Source organism: Natrix helvetica, assembly GCF_964273705.1.
Source record: "Natrix helvetica genome assembly, chromosome: 2".
Taxonomy (NCBI): Eukaryota; Metazoa; Chordata; class Lepidosauria; order Squamata; family Natricidae; genus Natrix; species Natrix helvetica.
In genome coordinates, this window is record NC_138552.1 from 266,744,228 (window position 1) to 266,767,042 (window position 22,815).

The 22,815-nt window shown below is 41.3% G+C and overlaps 1 protein-coding gene across 5 annotated transcripts in view; it reads left to right on the top strand.

Annotated features, from left to right (window-relative positions):
- The window catches only part of KIF13B (kinesin family member 13B), a 164,615-nt gene that overhangs the window by 111,329 nt on the left and 30,471 nt on the right, over positions 1-22,815 (top strand). For all 5 annotated transcript variants that reach the window (XM_081943777.1, XM_081943773.1, XM_081943776.1 and 2 more), the window contains 10 exons: positions 1,578-1,735; positions 2,366-2,498; positions 4,160-4,306; positions 6,166-6,195; positions 7,817-7,916; positions 8,974-9,100; positions 13,670-13,725; positions 15,605-15,729; positions 17,748-17,924; positions 21,859-21,951. In XM_081943777.1, coding sequence (XP_081799903.1) covers positions 1,578-1,735; positions 2,366-2,498; positions 4,160-4,306; positions 6,166-6,195; positions 7,817-7,916; positions 8,974-9,100; positions 13,670-13,725; positions 15,605-15,729; positions 17,748-17,924; positions 21,859-21,951 — 1,146 coding nt within the window. The remainder of the gene's footprint in view (positions 1-1,577; positions 1,736-2,365; positions 2,499-4,159; positions 4,307-6,165; positions 6,196-7,816; positions 7,917-8,973; positions 9,101-13,669; positions 13,726-15,604; positions 15,730-17,747; positions 17,925-21,858; positions 21,952-22,815) is intronic.

The window sequence follows — 22,815 nt, forward strand, 5'->3', positions numbered from 1 at the left end:
CCGTATCAGGGTTGTGTTTGACCCTGGGGGGCTGGGTGGGCAAGGCCAGGATGGACATGGCTACCTCGATGTTACTCATGTTGGGGGCACCTTTCCCAGTCTCCATTTTTGGCTGGGATGGCCTCTTCCAGTGCTCTGCCAGTGAAAACGGAGCTTGAGAGGGCGGTGTGGGGCCCTCCTGAGCTCCGTTTTTGCTGCTAGAGTGCTGCAGGAGGCCGTCACAGCCAAAAACAGAGCTGAGGGGTGTGTGCAGCTGTCCTGAGCTCTGTTTTCTTTGGCAGAGGCACCGCGGGCGGGTCCTTCGCTGTTCCCAGGGCGGTTCTGCGGGCCATATCTAAGCATCCCAGGGGCCTGATGTGGCTCGTGGGCCTTGAGTTTGACACCCCTGATCTAAAGCATGCATGCCATGCCATTAAAACTGAAATCAATTCTTATGATGACTTATAAAATTGAAATATTCTGATTTGTTTATTTTTAAAAAACCCTTACTAAAAAAAAATAGAAGAGCATATATTGTTGAACAATATGAGCTATCTCTCTCTTCCTTTTTTCCAGCACTTTTAAAATGCTGTTCATATCCCTTTAAAAACAGTTTAAATTAATGTCAGCACCCAAGTAGCCCTGTTTTAATGCTGACCAGCTACACTATATTGCCAAAAGTATTCGCTCACAACTGAATCTGATTATGTGGATGGGTGAGCGAATACTTTTGTATATCTTGTGTATATCTCAGCTCCTTCTGGCACTGATCATAAAACCTAGATCGTTGAAAGTCATTCTTGGTGTGATTTAGGCTGGTACCTTTCCATGTGTAACTTTGCATTCTCTACCACACCATCTTGAAAACAGCAGGTTCAGGAAAGTTAATTTAGTAGATGGAAATGTTTTTAAAGAGCTTCTCATATCTAACACTATTCTAATCATAACCAGAACCCAGCATAGCAGCCGTACATTATTATTGGCTTTGTATTGCAAATGGGAAATATTAATAAACCAGTTGAAACTGATTAAAAACAGTTATCTATGCATATTGAAAGATTCAAGTTGTAAGAGAATATATTATGAATATATATATATATATACATACATATGTATATATATAAAATAGTATATTATTCTTGATAATATATTCTCTAGCAAATTGGAGCTTTCAGTATGCATATATAATCTTTCCAAAAGACTGCTGGTTAATTGCCTGTCGACGCTGTACAATCAGGCAACATCACATGGAAGAGAGAAATGAATTCATCATAATGAAAAGCAATAATAAATCTCCAAAAGTAGGACAGCAAATTCCATCCATTAATTTTGCTATGTTTCCCCCTGTGGTTTGCTTCAGGATTCCAAGCATAAAGCTTTCTAAATTGCTCTCTAGATCCTTCTGGTACTCCATTTATCACAGTGATTTAAGCTTTCTGTTAAGATTGCAGATCTCAGCTGTTGACTGTTCCAGTTCAGGTATCCTGTTGGGACTAATGTATGCTAACCTGTTTGCTCCCATATTTCAGCATCTATATGTTGTAATGGTAGGGAAGGAAGTGAACGATGCATTATCATTTTAATCCTCTTCTGACTAGGAATTATCTGTCAATATCACTGAAGATTTTATGGAATATCTTTCGGATGGTGCTCTAGCTATTGAAGTATACGGGCACAAGCAGTGTGATTCTCGCAAAAACCCGGCGCTGTGGGATTTAGGAATAATTCAAGCCAAAACACGAAGCCTCCGAGACAGGTAAAAGAGATGGCTTAGCTGACGAATACATTTAAAACCTGTGAGGCAAAACTGTGTAGAAGTCAGAAGAGAAGTTTTATAAGCAAAATATGAGTTATTGTGCACTTTCTTCCGATCTTCCAATCTATTCCCAAAGGTGGAGGGGAGCATTACTACCTTCTCTCCTTCTTGTTTGCATTCTGCCACAACTCTTCCCCCTACTCTTTAATCACTGCCTTTCTAAAGATTCTATGATAACTATATTAGGAACGGAGTAGTTTTCAATTCAATTCAATATGTAGCTCTTTTCAAAATGTACTGTAAATGCCAATGTTGGCAAAATTTGATACTCTTAAGTAGCTTAGGCGTAACCGCAAGGCAAACTTAAATGTGTTTTCCCAACTGAAGTGAAGCTGCACTGAAACTATTTCTCTTTTTAATGTTCCTTTCCCACGCAAGTACACATATGTTCCCTTCTTGCTTGCTTTCTTGCAAGCATATATACTTCCTCTTCCTCTCTGTCACACATACATCCTTATACTTGCAAACATCTCTTCTCCTGGTGTATAGTTTCCAAAGCAAAGTAAAATCTTTCAGCACTTTTGCGAAAGGCATAGTGTTTCATTTGTCTCAAAAATTGTGTTTTGGTAGGTGGAGTGAGGTCACCCGCAAAGTGGAGCTATGGGTTCAGATTCTGGAACTCAATGAGAATGGAGAATACTGTCCAGTAGAAGTAACTCCAGCAAAGGATATACATACAGGTGGCATTTTTCAACTCAAGCAGGTAAGATGGTAAAGACCATCAATAATGTCAATAGTTATTACATTGCCTCTCTTTTTAGAGATGTGGTTGATTAGACTACATAAACTCAATGAATTTGGCTTTTGTCAAATGATGTTGAGGCTACTCAGTTCTTCCTGTAGTAACATGAACAAACATAGGCTGCTTAGCATCACATTTTTCCTTCCCATTGTTTGCTCTGTTGTTCTAAACACCTCTGAGGGAGGGGTAGGCTAAGCTTATTCACATCACAGAATTCTTCCCCTTGATATACTATAGAAAAATCACAAATTCCTTGGACATCCATTAACTGTATTGTGGACATTTTAATTTGGACTTCTCACCCCAAGCAACAAAGTATGTTATTTCCAAGACTAGAAAATCTACTGTACGTATTATATATCATTTGCATGATTACAGCATTAATGTTCTACATCTCTTCAATTAATTTGTGTAATGGATGCAAATGAAGTAATTTAACAGATATCTTAAATTAATGACTATCCCTTCTACCATCTGAGGTTTTAGTTAGTTTTCTATAGAAAAGGCTCTTCTTTTGAAAAGGGAGTAGCCTTCCCTCTAAGTCAGGGCCGTCAAACTCCCGGCCAATGGGCCGCATGCTTCAAGTACTGGCCACGCCCACAACCAGTTTAGCAAAGGGGGGGGGAAGTCCCAATATGTCACATGACTCCACCGTGACAATGTAAGTTTGCCACTCCTACTCTAGGTGAATCTGACCAGCTAAGCTTTTAGATGCATGTACACAAAATAGAAATCTTAACATCAACCTTCATTAAGATTAGCATTGGGCAAGTTAAGACCCATTGGAAATTCGTGCTTCAATATATGTACAGAAGGTGAATTAATTCAGATTATGCATATGATGTGAAAGAGCCAATGAGAACTTTATCTTAGGATCCACTCCTTTGACCAGTTGCCATTAATCACATGCATATGAATGAATAAGCATATGTGAGCGAAGAAGACAAGTTGCTCCATACCATGTTGCTATTGCTCTAGCTGTACTTTCTAAAGCCTACATCATTAGTTAAGGAGTAGTTCTAGTGTAGCTTATCCCATCCTGGAAGCTTCCAGTTGTTTGGCATTTGCTACTTACAGCAGTCCCTGCCCATTCCAATTCTGCAAGTTGCAGTCCCAATACACTCATCTAGTAAATGGAATGTTTTTCATGCTCAGCTTTCAGGAATAGTGTTTGAGTGTTTTATTTTGCAGGCTTAGGATCGGCTCTTAGTAGAGGATATAGCTCAATAGTTTACTACCAAGTTTACCTAGAGTAGAGGCCTAAGTTGCAATGTGCCCCAAACAAATTCAGATAGCTGGGTTGGGAAAGACCTTTGGTGAAGATCTTGGAAAGTGATGCTAGTCAGAATTAAGGAATGCTAGACTGGTAAACTAATTGTCTGACTATCACGGTAAAGCAGTTTTATAATTTTATGGTCTTGGTATTTTATGATGTAGTTTTAATGCAGTGTTTTCAATTTGCTGTTCTCTCTCCCCCTGAGCAATTCGGAATGAGTGGGCAAATGTTTTGATTAATCAGTTTGAATGATCAAGATGCAGAGACCTCTTTTTGCCAGCAGAGGTCGCCCTTACTCCTTGGTCTTCCTATATTGCTTTTTACAATATTTTCTCTGGATGTGCAGGGACAGTCACACCGAATCCAAGTGGAAGTGAAATCTGTGCAAGAATCAGGAACATTGCCTCTCATGGAAGAATCCATCTTATCTGTAGCAGTGGGCTGTGTGCAGATCAGAAATATCAAGTCACCCAAAAATCATGAGAATTATCAGGTAGAAGATTCTTATTGTTGCATACCAAAGCAGTTAATTAAATGTGTTCATGCATATATGTCAAATCCACTCACAGAAACATCTATCTGTAAATCATTGGCAGGGAACTTTCTCTGCTTCAATTTCTGGAATGAGTGGGTCATTCTTAATTACTTGGACAAATACCTTGTTTCTCTGAAAATACGACAGGGTCTTATATTTTTTTGACCCACGAAATATGGCCTTGGGCTTATTAAAGGGGAGGGCTTATTGTCTTTGGGTTGGAAAGGGGTTGCCGGGCGGCTGCTCGTGAGTGTGGTCACCTCATGGCTGCTGTGTTGCTGCTGCAATGGCGCAACACAGCCATTCGACCCTGAGGCTGTGCCCGGCTCTTCAGGAGCCCGCTCGCAAGAGAACAGCTGCCTGGCAACCCCCCCTCTTCATCTGTGCACAGCGCCGCTGACCGACCTAATGGTACCCCAAAAGCACCAAGCAACGCAAGCGCCTTTGCCCCCACCTCATTCCCGCAGCTTGGAGTCTTTGGGATACCGCTAGGTCGGCGAGCGGTGCTCTGCCTGGTCGGGGGGGGGGGATTGTCCAGGGGGCTTATTTGCGGGGGGGGGGGCTAATATTTTTGCGGCAATATGTGGCAAGGCTTTAGTTTCAGGACAGGTCGTATTTTCGGGGAAACACGGCAAGCTTACTGCTTATTTTCTGTATTTCCTTTATGATTCCACTTACAGAACTGTCATGCAGAATGGAAAGGTGAATTAGAACCCACTTTCTTGATCTCATCAGAGTTTTGATATGTGCTGAGTCACACGCATCTGTGTGAGACAGGGAGCTGTCCTGTTTGAAAGCTGGAGGTTGAATATTCACACCTATCAGTGAATGGTGTTCTCTACCTCTGCTTTCAGAAGGACAATAATTTACATGTGTGTATGTATTTTGAATGTAGAGAACATGTTTTGGGTGTTTACGAATTGACTATAGCAGAGGACTTCCCATTGATCAAGCAATTACTATGGCCGTGAAGCATCCTTTTTGTATATGTGTGCGTGCCTTTGAGTCAGCATTGCACAAGTCCCTGTGGTTTTCTTGGCAAGATTTTAAAAGTGATTTGACATCGCCTCCTTCCTAGAGCTTAGAGAGAGTGTCTGGCTCAAGGTCATCGCTCTGGCTTTTTTCTTAAGGCAGGACTAGAATTCAGAACCTTCTGGTTTCTAGAGTTTTCCTGGTGTCTTAAGCACTACATCAATCAAACTAACTCAAAGTATCCACTTACTAGAAGGCAAATAGATGAGATTCCCCCCCCCCCCCTCCATCCATCTCCTTGGCTGTAGAGGATGTAGCAATCCTTGGTGCTTCCTTGGGTTCTTTTCTTGCAGACCTTTCATTAGCCAAACTAGATAACTTCATCAGTGCTTATGGTTTATTGGTGCATAGGATGCTCTCCATAACCCAAGTTAGCCTTTTTTTCTGAGCAACAAGGCAGATTTCTTAACAAAGCATCAGGCTGCAGCCATCCACAGTTTTTGAGGCCTACCAGCATTCAGAACTTGCACAAAATTACATCATTTAACATACATTCCTATATCATGTTTAAGAGAAACAACTTGTGCTAATTTTTTTACATATTCTAATAGCTGTTTTAGAGAGCTGGTGGAGCATTTTTATCCCAGAATTTTAGCACTCTCCTATCTCCTATCCTTTTTTTCCAAGAACAATTGATTCAAAAATAAACTATAAATGAGAGTGTTTCTCTATCATGTGGACCCATTAACTGAGAGCCTTTCCTTTTACATAATATATGCATATTTGATATAAATTTGGCTTCAAAAATTTTGGAATTTACGTGACTCTGCATGGTTTTTACATAGGAAGAAGATGATGACATGGACAGTTATCAGGTAAATATGTTGTGATTAATGACTTCTTTGAATTAGTTAGCCTTTTTTCATTAGAAAAAATAACAGTGTCTAATCAACATTATATTCTATCTCTCGGTTCAATATTGTATTTTCTGAACAAACGTTATTAGTGTTATCATGGTCATTAGTCAAGTAAGGTCATTTTCTTTAAGAACATGTGGTAAGAATAAAAGAAGTCTTGGCATAGTACCGAGACTGCATTGGCTATGCTTGTGGACTGCTTTGGAAGACTTGTGATGGGGATAGAGCTTTGGATAGTGAGATAGATAGCATATCAATTTAATAAATAATTATAAATTTAATATTGTCAGTTGGATTCTCGATGGTTTTCAAACCATCAGTCATTATGTATCCTTCTAGACTGGCTCAGAGGATTGGGAATGGATGGCACAAGAAAAAGATTCCTTTCACTGGCCAGTTCCAGATTTTTTTTTGTGTGTGTGCGTGCGCAGTCTGGCCCTAGACCCCTGTGGCAGGGCTCTAAATTTTCTTCATTACTGTTAATGTTAAACAATAATTAATGTTAAACATGAAGCTGCTGGACAGAGACATTAAGTGACATACAATTGCATATCCCCAGTCCATTGATGATACCCTGATGTATATCTTAATTCTGGGCCAATCAAGCATTGTCTCAATGTTGGTAGATGACCAAATGTAATCTCAACTATACAAAACAAGTGGATGTGTGGATTTGGAGGACTTCAGTTGTTAGCATTAGTAACAACTGAGAAGTCATAGTTTGCTTCTGAATGTGGCTGACTGAACCTATGCACTTAAAACATTTTGACACTCAGGTCTCAGGACAAAGAAATAGTTACTGAAAGTTAAGCAAAAAAAAAAAAGCTGTGTGCTAAAGCAGGGGTCTCTAACTTTGGCAACTTTAAGACTTGTGGACTGCAACTTCCAGAATTCTGGGAGTTGAAATCCACAAGTCTTAAAGTTGCCAAGGTTGGAGACCCCTGTGCTAAAGGTACCCTTAGTTGCACTTGCAAGGCCATAGGTAACCAATCCAACTTGTGCAATAATAGTAGAACATGAGCGTATCCCTAGGTTGCAGTATCCCTAGTGGAACTGAAGAGCAAGTTGGGAGTTCTAGATTCCTGGTTCATACTGGAAGAGCGGATGTCAACCATGGAGGAAGATCTTTGCATTATCGTAATCCCTCTTGTGTATCCCTCTTATACTCATTCTTGGATTGGGAGACCCTCCACAGTCATTTGCAACCTAGTTAGCTGTTGCTTGGACTGTTATTACACAATCATGTTGAAATTCCTTGGAAGAACATTTGGAAGCTGTGACTAGACCAGAATGAGGCAGTAGAAGTAGTTGTAGGCATATGGCATTACACTCCTGTTCCACTACTATTGCACAAGCTGCATTGGTTACCTATGGCCTTACAAGTGCAACTAAGGGTAACTTTAGTACATTGCTTTCTTTTTTCTTTTTGGCTTTATTTTCAGTGGCTATTTCTCTGTCCTGAGACCTGAGTTTCAAAACATTTTGCGTGCACGGATTCAGGCAGCCACATTCAGAAGCAAACTACTTACTTCTGGATGTTTTGTTTTGTTTTTGTTTTTTAAATGTTATTTCTTCACAGGATAGAGATCTGGAAAGGCTGCGCAGGAAATGGTTAAACGCTCTTACAAAACGCCAAGAGTATCTGGATCAACAACTGCAGAAACTTGTGGGGAAGCCTGGTAAGCATAAGCAGTTTGTTTTTTCCATTGCAACTTCTGCCAAAGTTGTTGGGAAGCTGAGAAACATGTTCAGGGCATCCTCAGCTGCACGGAAGTCATCCTTGCACTCAGGCGACTATAAGCACATAGAACAGCTCCAGGCCTATCTGCTCAACACAAGGTGATAATAGGACTGAAAGAGCAGCATACATGCATGTAAGGTTAGAAGAGGCCACAATGGAACTACCATACATGGCATCTCCTGTCTGTACCCATATGTTCTTTAGAAGAACATACAAATCAGTATTAATACAACTGTTGAAGAGGATTTAAAAATATCCTCCCAAGAATCCTTATGTCATCATTTCAAGTAATGAATTCAGGGAAATCAGGACTCTGAGACTTTGTTCAGGTTAGCTCTAAATTAGTCCGCCGCTTAGGGATAGTTAAAAAGAATGAGACCTCCCCAGCCCCCTTTGTCTCTCAGGTCACATGGGCCAATCAGTCCAGATGTAGGTTCCCACTCAACTTCAACAGGTGTCCATTGACATGGCCTTGGTTCTCACGCCAGCTGATAGATGTTGTGGCTAGCCAGCTGAGGCACCACATTCCTGAGTCCCTCCCCCTTGCTCCCCCCTTGAATGGCAACCAAGAAACGAAGCAGAAGTAAGTATGGCTTCAGCTGAAGTCATTTTGCAGGTTGACACCTTAACAGCATGTATTTCTCTTTTCAATTTGTGGTAAGAGTGAAAGATTAGGGCTTTATGATCTCCAGTAAAAGTCAATAGTCCTCAAGTCAGATCTGATTCGGTTGATTACAAGGACACAATTAAGTAGTTTTCTTGGCAATAATAGATAAGTAGTTTGTGGATATTTATTGACTTCCCAATCTAGGCTACAACCCTGGTATTTTTGATGGTCTCCCATTTAAGTATTAACCTGCTAAACCTATAGAAACAAAGCCAGTCAGGTGCTGTTGTCTTCTGATATGGTTTCCTGAGGTCCCTTCCAATTTTCATAGAGGTCTTCCTTGGAGGTGTTGTTGAGTGCATAGTGAAACTTCCTTAACCTCTTCCAGACAAATCAGAAGATGATGTTGATCGAGAAGCTCAGCTGTTAGAGATGAGGTTGACCCTTACAGAAGAGAGGAATGCTGTAATGGTGCCATCTGCTGGCAGTGGGATCCCTGGAGCACCTGCTGAGTGGTAAGGCCTGCAATTTAAAAAGCTGTACATTACTAGCTTCACAGATTGCTTGGGTTCCTATTATTTGCTTGTGGTGAACTGTGGTGAAGAAATAGAAGGGTGCAATTATCTTACTTAAGGGAGGTGATGGCTCAGTGGCTAAGATGCTGAGTTTGTTGATCAGAAAGGTCGACTGTTTGGCGGTTCAAATCTTTAGCACCACGTAACGGAGTGAGCTCCCGTTACTTGTCCCAGCTTCTGCCAACCTAGCAGTTCGAAAGCATGTAAAACTGCAAGTAGAAAAATGGGGACCACCTTTGGTGGGAAGGTAACAGCGTTACGTGCGCCTTTGGCGACATGACCACGGAGATGTCTTTGGACAGCACTGGCTCTTCGGCTTTGCAACCCCTAGAGTTAGGAATGACTAGCATATATATGCGAGGGGAACCTTTACCTTTATGTTATTATCTTGCTTGTCACCATGGAGAAAGTATAGGCTTTGTGCCAATGGGATGAGAAGCAAAGAAGTTCAGTTACCCTCCTGGAAGGTGGTAGAAAAGTAAAGAGGAGATTGGTTTTTGAACGTGGTAAAAGTAGGATATTGCAGAAGTAAAATGTGCGTGAGAATGAATGAAATACCTAGTAAATGTTTTAAGTTGGGCAGGAAGTAAAAGTGAGAAAGAATGACATTTTCTTAATTGTTTAATGGTTTTAATATATAAGGAATGCTAGTCATGATGTTAAAGTTAGGGGGTTGGAGACCTACATGTGTTTGTACTATGTATGTAAATAATACTATGCTGGTATCAGTGCTGGTAGACAACTAGTGAGTAACATGTGGCCTGTTGCAAGGAATTATTGCTTGTTGAAAGACGGGGAAATGTCTGCATATAAGAACTACCATGTTTCCCCGAAAATATGACAGGGCCTTATTTTCTTTTGACCCCCAAATAAGCACTTGGCCTTATTTTCGGGGAGGTCTTATTTTCAGAGAAAGAGGGTAGCTTTTCTCCATTTTGTAGTTCAAAAGCGAGAGTTGTGTCAGGAAAAGCAAAGTATGAATATAACAGGAATGGGACACTGAAGACGTATATGTGATATAACAAGAGATAGGATCAAAAATGTAACAGGTGCCAACTCAATGTGGACTGAATATAGACGAGAGTGACCAATGCAAAAGAAATACAGTGAGTTTATTTGATCATATAGAGAGAGAAAGAATGAGGACAAATCTATGAAGGAAAAGTGAGTCAAGAGAAAGGGGAAAACTAAGAAAGTTGTGCTTGGATGTAGCTAGAAAGCTCTGGAGAGGTATAATGAACTAGATCATAGGTGTCAACCCCGTTCACTTGACATATCGTGACATATCGCGACATTTTGCGGAGCCTGGGTGGGTGTGGCCTGCAGGTGACACATCTGGCCCATGGGCTGCCAGTTTGACAAGCCTGAACTACATTGAGCTGTTTCCTTTTCTTTTTTCTCAAGCCTTTTTTCTATTTATTCCTCTTTTGTGCTCTGCATAATGTAATTTATACTGAAAGAGAGCAGGATTACGAATAGGAATGTATGTCTATTTATCACAGGAAGAGCCCTGTTAGGCCATCTAGTCCAGCATTCATTGTCACATGGTGGCCAACCAGCTGTGCACAGGAAACTCACAAACATGACAGAGTTGTTACTTCCTTGCAGCTGATGTTTAAAATCTACTGGCTGTGAGTAATGAGTAGGTAGACATACAATAATAGTAACTGAGAGACTCCCCCCCCCTTGAATTTGTCCAGTTCTCTTTGAAAATCATCCAAATATGGGACCATCACAGTGGTGGGTTATGACCGGTACGCCCCAGGTACCATTCTGGTACGGTGCTCTGGAGGGCTCGCCCACCCACCCGTGCTCCTTACCGGCATTTGAGGTTTTCGGGGCTTCTGCGTACGCGCACGCAGCGTACGGCACCTGCGCGATGCTCCGCTGAGCAGCTGGAGCGTCGCAGAGGTGTCACGAAGCATTGTGCTGCGCGTGTTCATATGGTGGACGCCCGGCCCCATTGCACTGTACCGGTTTCAACGGGATCCGGAACCCACCACTGGACCGCCATCACATCTGACGGCAGTATAATGCAGTTGTAAAGAAATGGTTTGTATAATATCCTACAAAATATGTATGCCCTTGCTGTTTGCACAGTTAACCAGGTTTGATTGCAATGCCACAAGAAAATCTAATCCATTTTGGAAGCTGCCCTAGGACAGCTAAACAGCCTTTGGAATGGTCCCTATGTGAGTTGAAGGGGGATAGGAGATGTAAAAGCAAGTAATCCTGAGGATGTTTGAGAAAAATCCTTAGTCTCTGTGCACTTTCTTTAAAGTAGCAGAATTTTTAAACAAAGTTTAATTACAATCTTCTGTAGGAGGTGAATCAATATTTATTGCTACTGCACTTTAGCTGATTTAAAAGAAAAAAAATGAATAGCAATTGCCTGGCTCATTCACTTAAAAGCCTTCCCCTTCCTTGTGGTATTGCATGTAAGATTAACCTGGATTCAGCATTTCATAAGTCCTGAGTAGACAGAGATATTCTGCAAAATCGTCTTTTCAGAATATTGAATGTACATCAAATACGTCTGCAATCTTTGCCATCCCCAGGATGCACAGGAAGGCTTTACTGAATGTAGAATTTCGGTACCTGAGAATCTTGGTATTCTTAAAAATAAAATAAAGCTTCCAGTCCTTATGGTTTGAAAGAGACCCCTTCAAATGTATAAGAAATGTCATTTGTCAAAATTAGAGATGAAACTCTGGGAAGAGTCAGTCTTCCTTATGCGTACAGAAAGATATGTGGAAAAAATGACCGAGATCAGAGTTTATTTATTTATTTAAGAAATTTATATTGCTGCCTATTCACACATGGCGACTCAAGATGTCTTACAAGAATATAAAAACCTCATATAAAAAACAATAAAACTAATAAAAGAGAGAATCATATAATGAATTAATAAAATAATATAATAAAATAATCCCAACCTTTCCAGGTTGGCGGTCCAGAGTGGGGGGAGTGGAGAAAGAGGGGATAGTTTTGTGGGAGGGGCAAGCATGTGTGCATGCAAATACCCATTGCCCACATGGGTGGGGCTGCGAGTGCCTGCATGAGTGGGGCTGCATTGCTTGCAGCGACATTCTCGCAAGGGAGGGTCTACATGCGCATGCACCGGCCAGCTACTCCCATGGCCTAGTGGCCAATAGTCCATGGTCCAGTAGTGGGCCATGGCCCACAGGTTGGGGACCCCTGATTTGGATGCAATTTCAGATATCACATACTGTGTATCACATAGGGGTCAGGTTTCCGAAAGATGCCCTAATTAATTCATGGGCCTCGAGCCAAGTTTCAAAAGAAATCCAGTCATTTATTAGGAACACCATTTCGGCAATACCCCATTGCAGTTAGATCTGACCTCATTTAAATTATGGCTGAACTTTGCCCCTGTTTCTTCCCCCCCCAGTCTGTGTCATAAATCACATTCTCCAACGAGGTGCATGCCTCACAAGCCTGCTGTAGTAATCTGAGATCCGAATCTAGCCAAAGGTATGCGTGGAATGCACTCCCCCCCTTTCCTCACCATGCCAACTTATAGCAGACATGCAAATGCTTTATGAGTTGACATTAGGATCATTTCACATGTTACACATAGAGATATTTCTTGCTTAACAATAGGTTGCTTAATGTCAATGGACCCCTTCCCCAAAGCTAGATATGATCCAGTTCTCACAACTACACACATGGAAGCACCCATTCACATGGCTATTTGCACCGTTCCATGATCCCATGACTGATTTTCAATGTTTTTTTCCAGTTTCCAGCCTTTTCGGTCAAAATGGTGGCTACAGTTGCCCAATAGAAACCCTGCTTTTCCCTTTTTTTAATGTTGCATGGAGATAAAAAGGGGGCAGGACTTTTATTCCCCAATCCATCTGCAGATGTTCCTGCTATCTGCTAATTTGAGTGTGATACTGGCACATCAATCAAAGCTTTGGTGTCATCCTTGACCCAGAAATGATTCTATATCCCCACATTGTGTATGCTTGACACAATTGGTTAGAGCTATGCTTTGGATCTTGGAGAAACGATTGTCAAAAGGTGGCACATCTTACCATTACTTCTGGTTCGATCTACAGAAGGCTTCAGTCAATCACTTGGTCAACGTTCTTTTCTCTGCCGATCCATGAAAACTAGAAGACCTAGTTATTCGATCTCCCTTCCCTGGCAGACATGCATCTTAGCACTTAGTTAACTTCGTAAATTAAAGCACATAAGAAAATCTAGTTCCTTGAGATAGACACATGTATTTGTCCGCTTACTATTGAGAAATCTGCCATGACACAACACCGGCACTGAAAATTACTGATTGTCCTTTACTTCTGCAAAGAAAAAAAAATAAAGCTAGAGCTACGCTCACCAAGGTTATCATTGCCCTGTCCTAGAGTTGCGTGGGTACTGAATGTAATATGCAATGGCCGTACATCACCAGGAACATGTCCTGCATTAACATTCTCCTGCATTGATATGCCAGTGTTGTCCGTGGCTTTTGTTTTCTTTTAGGACGCCTATGCCTGGTATGGAGACACACATTCCAGTCATTTTCCTTGATTTAAATGGTAAGTTTCACCATGGCAAACAAAGTGAGATGAGAATCTTATGAAGGGAGATGAATTTCAAGAAAGGGGATACAAAAGGGGTATATTGAGGAGATCTGGGTGGGTGGAAAAACAGCCCTGTAAGAGGTCCTGTCAACCATATGTTCCTCATTTTCTTTTCCTTTATTTCCCTCCCCCAAAACAAGAGCATTTGCTTTGTGCTTTGCAACCTTACCCTTTTTCTCCTTGAAAAGTTCTTGGAGGCTTCAAGAGATGCTGGGCATGTAGTCTTAAGTAATGCCCCGTGTTTACACTTTGGGACCGCGGCCCTCCATTTAACTTCGCTAACCATAAAAATATGCATCTTTTGATCAAGAACATCTTGTTGGAGCAGCCATATAGATCAGCAGTGGGATTCACTTAGGTTTACCACTGGTTTGCAACTGTGTGCACGCACCTGCCTTCCGGGCATGCACTTTGCTCGTGCGGTGTGCACGCATGCACACGGCATCAAAAACAAGGCTACAGAAGACATTTTGGAGCTGGGACAGGTGGAAGGGCCCACCAGCAATTCACCGCTACCGATTCTTGTGAACCGGTCCGAACTGGCTGAATACCACCTCTGATACAGATTTCTTACTTAACAGTGGAAACTCTCCATATATCTCCTTATGAGGATTGGATAAGGGAAAAAATAAAAATATTCCATTTTTGTTAGTCAGATTGTTAGCCAGCCTACAAACTAATGGAGGCCAGGTTGAAACTCCTATGGCCAATGTGGTTTACTATTGCCTACTCATCCTGTTTGAAGTAATTGTTTAAATGATATCTCAATCATTTATGGTGTTCTGGTATTTCTTTGAAACAAATAAATTTGGTAATTCAAGTAGGATGCTTACATGATTTAATCTAACAAAATATCCTCATCACGGGAACTAAGGGTTAGTTATGGTACAACCTAAGAGTTTTATAATCACAGTTGGGCAATTGTGGGTTAAGATGAAGTTGCTTTAGACTAGTGTTTCTCAGCCTTGGCAGCTTTCAGATGTGTGGACCTCAACTCCCAGAATTTCCCAGCCAGCAATCTGAAAAACTGCCAAAGTTGAAAAACGCAACTTTAGACAAAAACAGGTAGACCTCAAGTTACAACACATCTCTAAGTGACCATTTGAAGTTACAACTGACTAGATAAAGCAGACTTACAAACAGGATTTGAAGTGCTGACGGTCAGTCTCCCTCCGCAGTTAAACTTTGGGCACTCAGCAACAGTCTCATGGTCATCAGAGCACATATTACAATGGGTTTTGCTGAAAATCAGCACTTCCGGTTATCTATGGAGATTCTCAGTCCTCCAGGTCGTGGTTGTCCCAAAGGTGCTTTTTTTCAAGAGGCAACGGGACTTGCTGGTTTTTCTTTGAAGACATTTCGCTTCTCATCCGAGAAGCTTCTTCAGCTCTGACTGGATGGTCCTTCCATTCCCCACCATGCAGTCAGAGCTGAAGAAGCTTCTTGGGTGAGAAGCGAAACGTCTTCAAAGAAAAATCAGAAAGTCCCGTTGCCTCTTGAAAAAAGCACCTTTGGGACAGCACTTCTGGTTTTTAGCCAAATCATTCCTATAGTGAGCCATTGGTTCACTTGAGGTCTTCAATGTTAGCTTAACATCCACACACAAAATATAAAATCAGTTTGTCGAGATACATAACCGTAGTGGACAGGCTCCATTATGGTTATATGTCAAGGACTACCTGTAGTACACTTGAGCTTCTATGTGCTTTGACGCAACTTTTGGAAACTGAACCCAAACCACTTGCACAGCCATGGTCTTCAAACCTTCCTAAAAATATTATATTGTGCACAGCAGTTGCTTATGGAAGCTCTGTTTTTCTTCCCACTTTCACAGTAGATGACTTCAGCTCTCAGGATAATCTTGATGAGCCAGAAGCTGGTGGCTGGGATGCTACCCTTATTGCTGAGGATGAAGATGAATTCTTTGAGTTACAGATTGTAAAGCACCACGAGAGTGAGGTAAGGCAATACCCAAGCGGTGGAGCTGGAAGGCTCTCTTGCTGCTAATGGGAGATGTTACAACAGCCCTGGGAAATCGTGGCATGATCCTTTGGTTCTTAATGGCTCCCACTCTACTAATGTATTTTGGAGTGTGTTTGAAATTTTAATTTATCATCTGAAAGTTAAAAGGAAAGGGGCAAATATTGTGTGTTGTTATTTCTTACTGAAATGGTCAACTGGTTCCTAGTTATGCTTTAAATTAGGGGTCCCCAACCCCCAGACTATGGCCCAGCCTTTGGAACTGGGCTACGGAAGTGACTGGTGAGCGCACAGATGGATTCCCCATTTGCACACTTGCAGGCAAGTGTGAGCAAGTGTGCTCCATTTGCACAACCAATGGGCACATGTGCCTGCTGCTTGCGCAAATGGAGCTGCGCAAGCAGCAGGTAAGCACGGGTGTGTGGCCACTCCATTTACACAAGAGGCAGGCCACTCATGCAAATGGAGCTGTGCACGCAAGGGTGTGCTTGCTTACCACTTGTACAGAATCATTCCTTCCCCCCCCTCCCCTGGGCTGGTCCATAAAGCCAGAATGATTGGGGAACTCTTCTTTAAATAAATGCAGGTGGAGAAGAAAAGGGTTGCTCTCCAAGCAAAAAGAGTCAGTGCATACCAAAGCTAGAGTGTGAAAGAGAAAGGTTAGAGCCTAGCAATGTAGGTCAACACGTAGGTTTTCTGGGCATAGGGTTGTATTGTTGCTCTGTGAAGGACCATTCCATCATGTGAGCTCAGACATACAGTGGAGGTTTATTATCTCATTGGAAAAAAATATGAATTTTTGACTTAGAGAATTATATGTTCTTGAATTCCTTACCATCTGAATAGTAGATCTATTGTTGGTATATTAGGGAATAGTTCAAGCATAACTTCAGAGCACTTTCAGACCAAACTCTGGTGAACGTATGGCTGAGGACACATCAGCAGAACCCTCCTCTTTATGAAGATTGAATTCTTGCCTTTGATCTCTCTCCTAGACATAGCCTGCTGTTGACTATACCTTCTCAATGTCTGGATTGAAACATGCCCCCTCCCCACCCCTTGGACATCCCTGCCCAGATACTCCTGAAGAATTGTAGGGAATAGTGTTTGTGCGTGTGTTTATGTGTATACACACATACAGTATCCTTCTGGATGCACTTTTTGGTATCCTTGACTTAAGCTTTTAACAGAAACTTAACCATTTGTGATTTAGTTTATTCCGTTTATTTGAACAAACTAAAACTTAGTATACTCCCTGTCACTACTACATTTGGGTGTCAGGCCTAGTCCAAGAATGACATAACACAATGATGCAGACTTTCAGTTCTTTATTTGACTGCACCATATAGACCAGGGATAGTCAACCTTTTTATACCTACCGCCCACTTTTGTATCTCTATTAGTAGTAAAATTTTCTAACCGCCCACTGGTTCCACAGTAATAGTGATTTATAAAGTAGGGAAGCATCTTTACTTTATAAAATTTATAAGGCAGAGTTACAGCAAACCCCTACCGCCCACCATGAAAGCTGGAACGCCCACTAGTGGGCGGTAGGGACCAGGTTGACTACCACTGATATAGACAGACTCTTGCCAGATTAAAGCTTTTCTACCCTAAATTAATGGAGGTGCCCTGTGAGATTCTAGGGAGTGGCTATCATAAATCTCTTCCTCTTCCCACGGTCCATCTCTGGACTATGCTATCTCTTGTGTCACTCCACTCCTTGGAATGTGTTCCCTCCTTCCTGGGTACCCATTGGGTTATTGTAGTCTATCACATCTCCCTTCATAGTACGTTCCATGAGTAAACACAATGAATTGTTTTTAGACATGTGGGATGTCCTCTTTTTTTGGAAAACAAAATAAAGCACAAAGTTATTACGTGAGTTGCCCACTGGGTTTGAATTGGTACTAAGAGTGGCAGAGTGCAAAGTTTTGTAATACCATAACTTCAGCCTGGTTATAGTCTGCCTTTTATTTTCCTGGATGATTTTGCAGGTGAAAGCTGAAGCTTCCTGGGATTCCACAGTTCACAACTGTGCACAGCTTAGCAGAGGAACAATGGCTGAACAGAGAGTCTTCCTGATCGTGAGAGTTGCAGTACAGCTCAGCCATCCAGCAGAAATGCAGCTTGTTCTTCGTAAGCGGATCTGCGTCAATGTTTATGGCAAGCAGGTACACTATTAAAACCATTACCTTTCTGGATGAAGCCAAAATCCATGTAGCTTCTTCCAATAGCTACTAGCCAAATAGATCATTTAAATCCCAAGTTAAAATATATAGAATGGAATGACTTCTCCCTGTAGTCCTTGACTTACAACAGTTCATTTAGTGACCATTTGAAGTTACAGCATTCCTGAAAAAAGGGACTTATGACCATTTTTCACAATTATGACCTTTGTAGAATCCCCATGGTCACGTGATAAATATTCAGACACTTAGCCTACAAACTGGGTACGTCTAGTTTGATGAAAAGAAGGACTAGGGGTGACACGATAGCACTGTTCCAATATCTCAGGGGCATCTAGCTAAGAGTCAAGCTATTCTCCAAAGCACCTGAGGAGAGGACAAGAAGCAATGGATGGAAACTAATCAAGGAAAGAAACAACTTAGAACTAAGGAGAAATTTCCTGACAGTGAGAATAATTAATCAGTGGAACAACTTGCCTCCAGAAGTTGTAAATGCTCCAATACTGGAAGTTTTAAAGAAAAGATTGGATTTGTCTGAAATGGTATAAGGTTTCCTGCCTAAGGAGAGGGTTGGACTAGAAGACTTCCAAGGTCCCCTCCAACTCTGTTTTTCTATTCTACTCTACTCTACTCTACTCTACTCTACTCTACTCTACTCTACTCTACTCTACTCTACTCTACTCTACTCTACTCTATCATGTTTCCCCTTCTTTGGCCAGCCTGCCAGAATTCTAGAAATTGTAAATACATCTAAAAGACATCAGACTGGGGGAAATTGTTTAATAGACTTTAATGGATGCTATGTTCCATATATTGGTTCAGATTTTCTTTTTTCTTTGAGAAAGCTATTTAAATTCATAGTCATTTTCACATCCTTTTAGGATCCAGGCATGTTCATCAAGGGATAAACGATTGGTGAAACTCTATATTCTCTTACATTTTGCTATCTTTTTGCTGCTGATATTAACTGATATCAAAGCTTCTTAAATATTTTGGGCAGGAACTTTTATCTCTCTTAAATGAGAGTGTTTTTGTTATGATTGAGTGGTTAGGATCCTTTATTGCATCCTTGACTATGGTTATGCTGGAGTTCAGATGTACTTTCACAATGTCTTCATGTGCAAAGGCTTTCAGTTTGTTTTTGTGGTTTTGGGCAGTAGGGAGCAGAGTATACTATCAATAGTGTGCATATTGTTGCAGTGAAGAGGTGATCTAAGATTATTATTCATGGCTGTAACTTTTAGGATTCTGAAGGGTGCTATTCCATCAAATATCTCAACATGATAGAGACTGAAAGTACTATGGCAAAAGTATAATTATTATTAAATGTGTAAAGTGTATTCAGTTAAAAAAAAACCAGCTTCCTTTTATCAGAAGGTCTTCAGTGACAGCTTAAATAGATTTTGGGATTTATCAGTTAGGCTCCAGTTGTTTGTACTCAAACCTTGGTGGAAGAAGTGCTACATTCAGTATGATTGGAATTCATAGTATTTTTCCATCTATTGAGTGGTTTTAGACTTTAGTCTGGTGTATTCTCTGTAGCCAGATTTCCTTATCTAATTGACTGTTTTTTCCCTTTCTTTCATTGTTCCTTGCTCCTGATTCCATGGCAGTTGCTAGAATGCTGCATAGAGGTTCCACAAGGGTAGTAATATTATCACTTTTGCAACCAGTATCTTTTTCTGTATGGCTTCTGTGTGTGCAAGAAGCTGAAGTATTGAGGATCATTCATGTTGTCAGCCTTGTTTACTGCTGAAATAGATAGTTCATCTCACAGTGACTTTTATAGGCAGTATTTGATAGGTTGTACCTTAATGAGCTTTTCTGCATGTTAGCAAAACACGCTTCAGCAAATCTATGCTGCCAGCAGATTGTCCCATCTCTCATCAACCCACATAGTCAATATTGTTTGGTGACATTTGTAATAGAAACTTTGTTTTTGCTGTGTGTTGAAATGTTACTGATGTTGTTGTTGGGTTCTTGGTTTGTGCTTTATCTGCCTCGTTTATTTCTGCCTTGCTCTCCAACAGCTCAGTTCTGAGGGGGGGTGAGACAATAGAAAGAAGATGCTTAAACAAAACAAGAGACACAGATTGTGTAAACATTTCCGGAGACCTATTCTTGCTGGTTTATTGCAGCACATAAATTATAACGGCATAAGATAGCCGTTTCCAAACTCCAGATGTGTGGATCTCATCTTCCAGTATTCTCAGCAATAGCCATGCCAACTGGGGATTGAGTCCCACATCTGGTGAGTACCCAAGTGGGAGAAGGTCTTTTCAGAAAAGGAGATGAAACTGGGTAATAACTCTAGGATACTCAGTGATATTCTCCTTGGGCTACTAAAATTGGATACCCAACAAATTTCTTAGAAGCTTGAGATAATTTCTATTTGTTTGGCCTTACAGCAAGGTATTCATGTGGTAAACTATCTGAGATTAATCTAGAAAAGAATCCAGAAAAGAGTCTCACATGCATTTGTACACACAGGCATATAGCCCTTCCATAATAGAAAGAGGAGTCATATATTGTTTCAGATTTTTGGCTTATCTTTCCTCTGGCTGGCAGCAGTTTCCCAAAATTTCAAATGGGGGACAGCTTCTATGGGTCATTTTATTGGAGATGTTGGAGATCAAAGTTTCAAAGCATGCTCTCTGCCATTGACCATGGATAACCAATGCCAAAGATGCTCAGTTGGTGTAGTTCATTACATCCATAAATTCTCTCTAAATGTCTTTTCTATGCAGCTTGCTAAACTCTTTGGGCTATTTAGCTATTCTGTCTGTTGTCAATACTCAATCCAAACATGTGTTACAAAACAGTATCAATAACCTTCCCAAGTACCTAGCAACTTCGGATGACTCATCTCTGCATTAATTCAGGAGTCAAGATTTTAACCTCATGAACCTTCCTGTCAGAATAAACAATGTCACTGATCCTCTTAAATCATTGTTTGTAATGATCCCTGTGGCCTGGGATTCAGAAATCAGGCTTGTTGGCAATTCAAAGCACCAGTAATTCCAAGCTCACAAGTAAATATGCACATACATAGGGGGGGAAAAATACTCAGCATGACAATTAAGCGGTCACCTTGTCAGCATTCTATAATGATCCAAGTATCAAGCATAAAGAATTTGGGATCAATCCACGTATTTACTTCCTGGGAACCTGAGCAATGTTTGACCCCTCTCTACCTTTCTTTAATGGGACACAAGCCTGCTTGAACCCACCCAGATCCCCACACCTTTCCACATTGTGGGAGGGAAATATTAAAGGGTTCCAAAACTGGAGTCATTTCACAATGTATGAATATAACCCCCATAAGGGGATTTTGATAGTAGGATCGGGAAAGTAATATGTTTAACTGGATACAAAGGAAGTTGCTTTATTAAAAGTGAATGAGCCGGTCATTCATTTGTAACATATATGGCCGTGATGGTGAACCTATGGCACATGTGCCAGAGGTGGCATGCAGAGCCTTCTCTGTGGGCATGCACACTGTCGCCAGCTGCTCTTCTGGTTTCCGGTATGCGCATGCACACCAGCCAGCTGATCGTCACTTGCGCCAGAGCCCCGGAAACCCAAAGACCAGCTAGCCGATGCGCATGCACGCACCAGCCACCTGGTCTTCAGGTTTCCAGGGGTTCGGCGTGCATGTGCATTACGGTTTGGGCACTCGCCATCACTGATTTATGGCATGCAGATGGCCAAGGGAGTATTGTCCACCACACAAACGGGGTTTCCAAAAATTAAATAGCTCTGTTTTGTCTTTCCTTTGGCTAATCTTTTGTTGTTTGCTTTCCTTTCATGCTAAATAATCTGCTGCTGATATGAGTATTGGTTTAACCTTACTGAAAGAGAGATGCCTGTTATTCGTATTGATTTATATGAAACTACAAGATCTCTTTTTCATCTCTAGGGTTTTGCTCAGAGTTTCCTGAGAAGAATGTCTTCCCGGAGTTCTGTACCTGGCTGTGGCATCACCTTTGAAATTGTTTCAAATATCCCAGAGGTGAATATTATGGGGAAATCAAGTAATGTTGCTTCTAAATATGCCCATGAAAATACAAGCCAATTTCCTTTGCTAGTCTTATAGGGCAGGGGTCTCTAACCTTGGCAACTTTAAGCCTGGTGGACTTCAACTCCCAGAATTCCCTAGGGTTAGGGTTAGCTTTGCTGGCTGGGGAATTGTGGGAGTTGAAGTCCTCCAGGCTTAAAGTTGCCAAGCTGGAAATCCCTGTTATAGGGTATACAACCATATGTTTCCCAAATCACATCCTAAGAGAATCCACATGTTGGGTTTTTAACATATAGTTACAACCGATTGGGACAATTTCCCATAGAGGTTTCAAAGGGGAGGAAAAACTAAGAAGAAACCTCTTCCAAAATCCTAGTTCAACATGGGCCATGTTAGAGACCCTGTTTCTTAGTGCTTAATGCTATCTATCTACACATGCTTTCAGTTACTTGGAGGTAAAAATGATCAGATCAGTTTCTTTCTATGTCATGACTACTTTTCAAATACCTATGAAGTCTGCTCTGTCCCATTTCTGCACCTAGGCTTTTAAAAAGTTTTTAAGAAGCGCACAAAGGCATTTGTATTTAAAACGCTTAACATAAAAAAACCTGAAGAACTCTCAGTACCTTATTTAAATTCAGTCTTTAGTCTACCTGAGATGTGCCAATTTTGTGTATTTCGGAGTATGTCTGTGTATGAGAGAAGATATATAGAGAGAATGAGATAATATTTCTTCAGCTATACCAGGGATTGGCAACCTGCCACTCTGGAGCCGCATGTGGCTCTTTCATCCTTCTGCTGCAGCTCCCTGTCGCCGGTCAGCTCCACAATTGATAGGGCTTTCAGTTAGGACAGGTA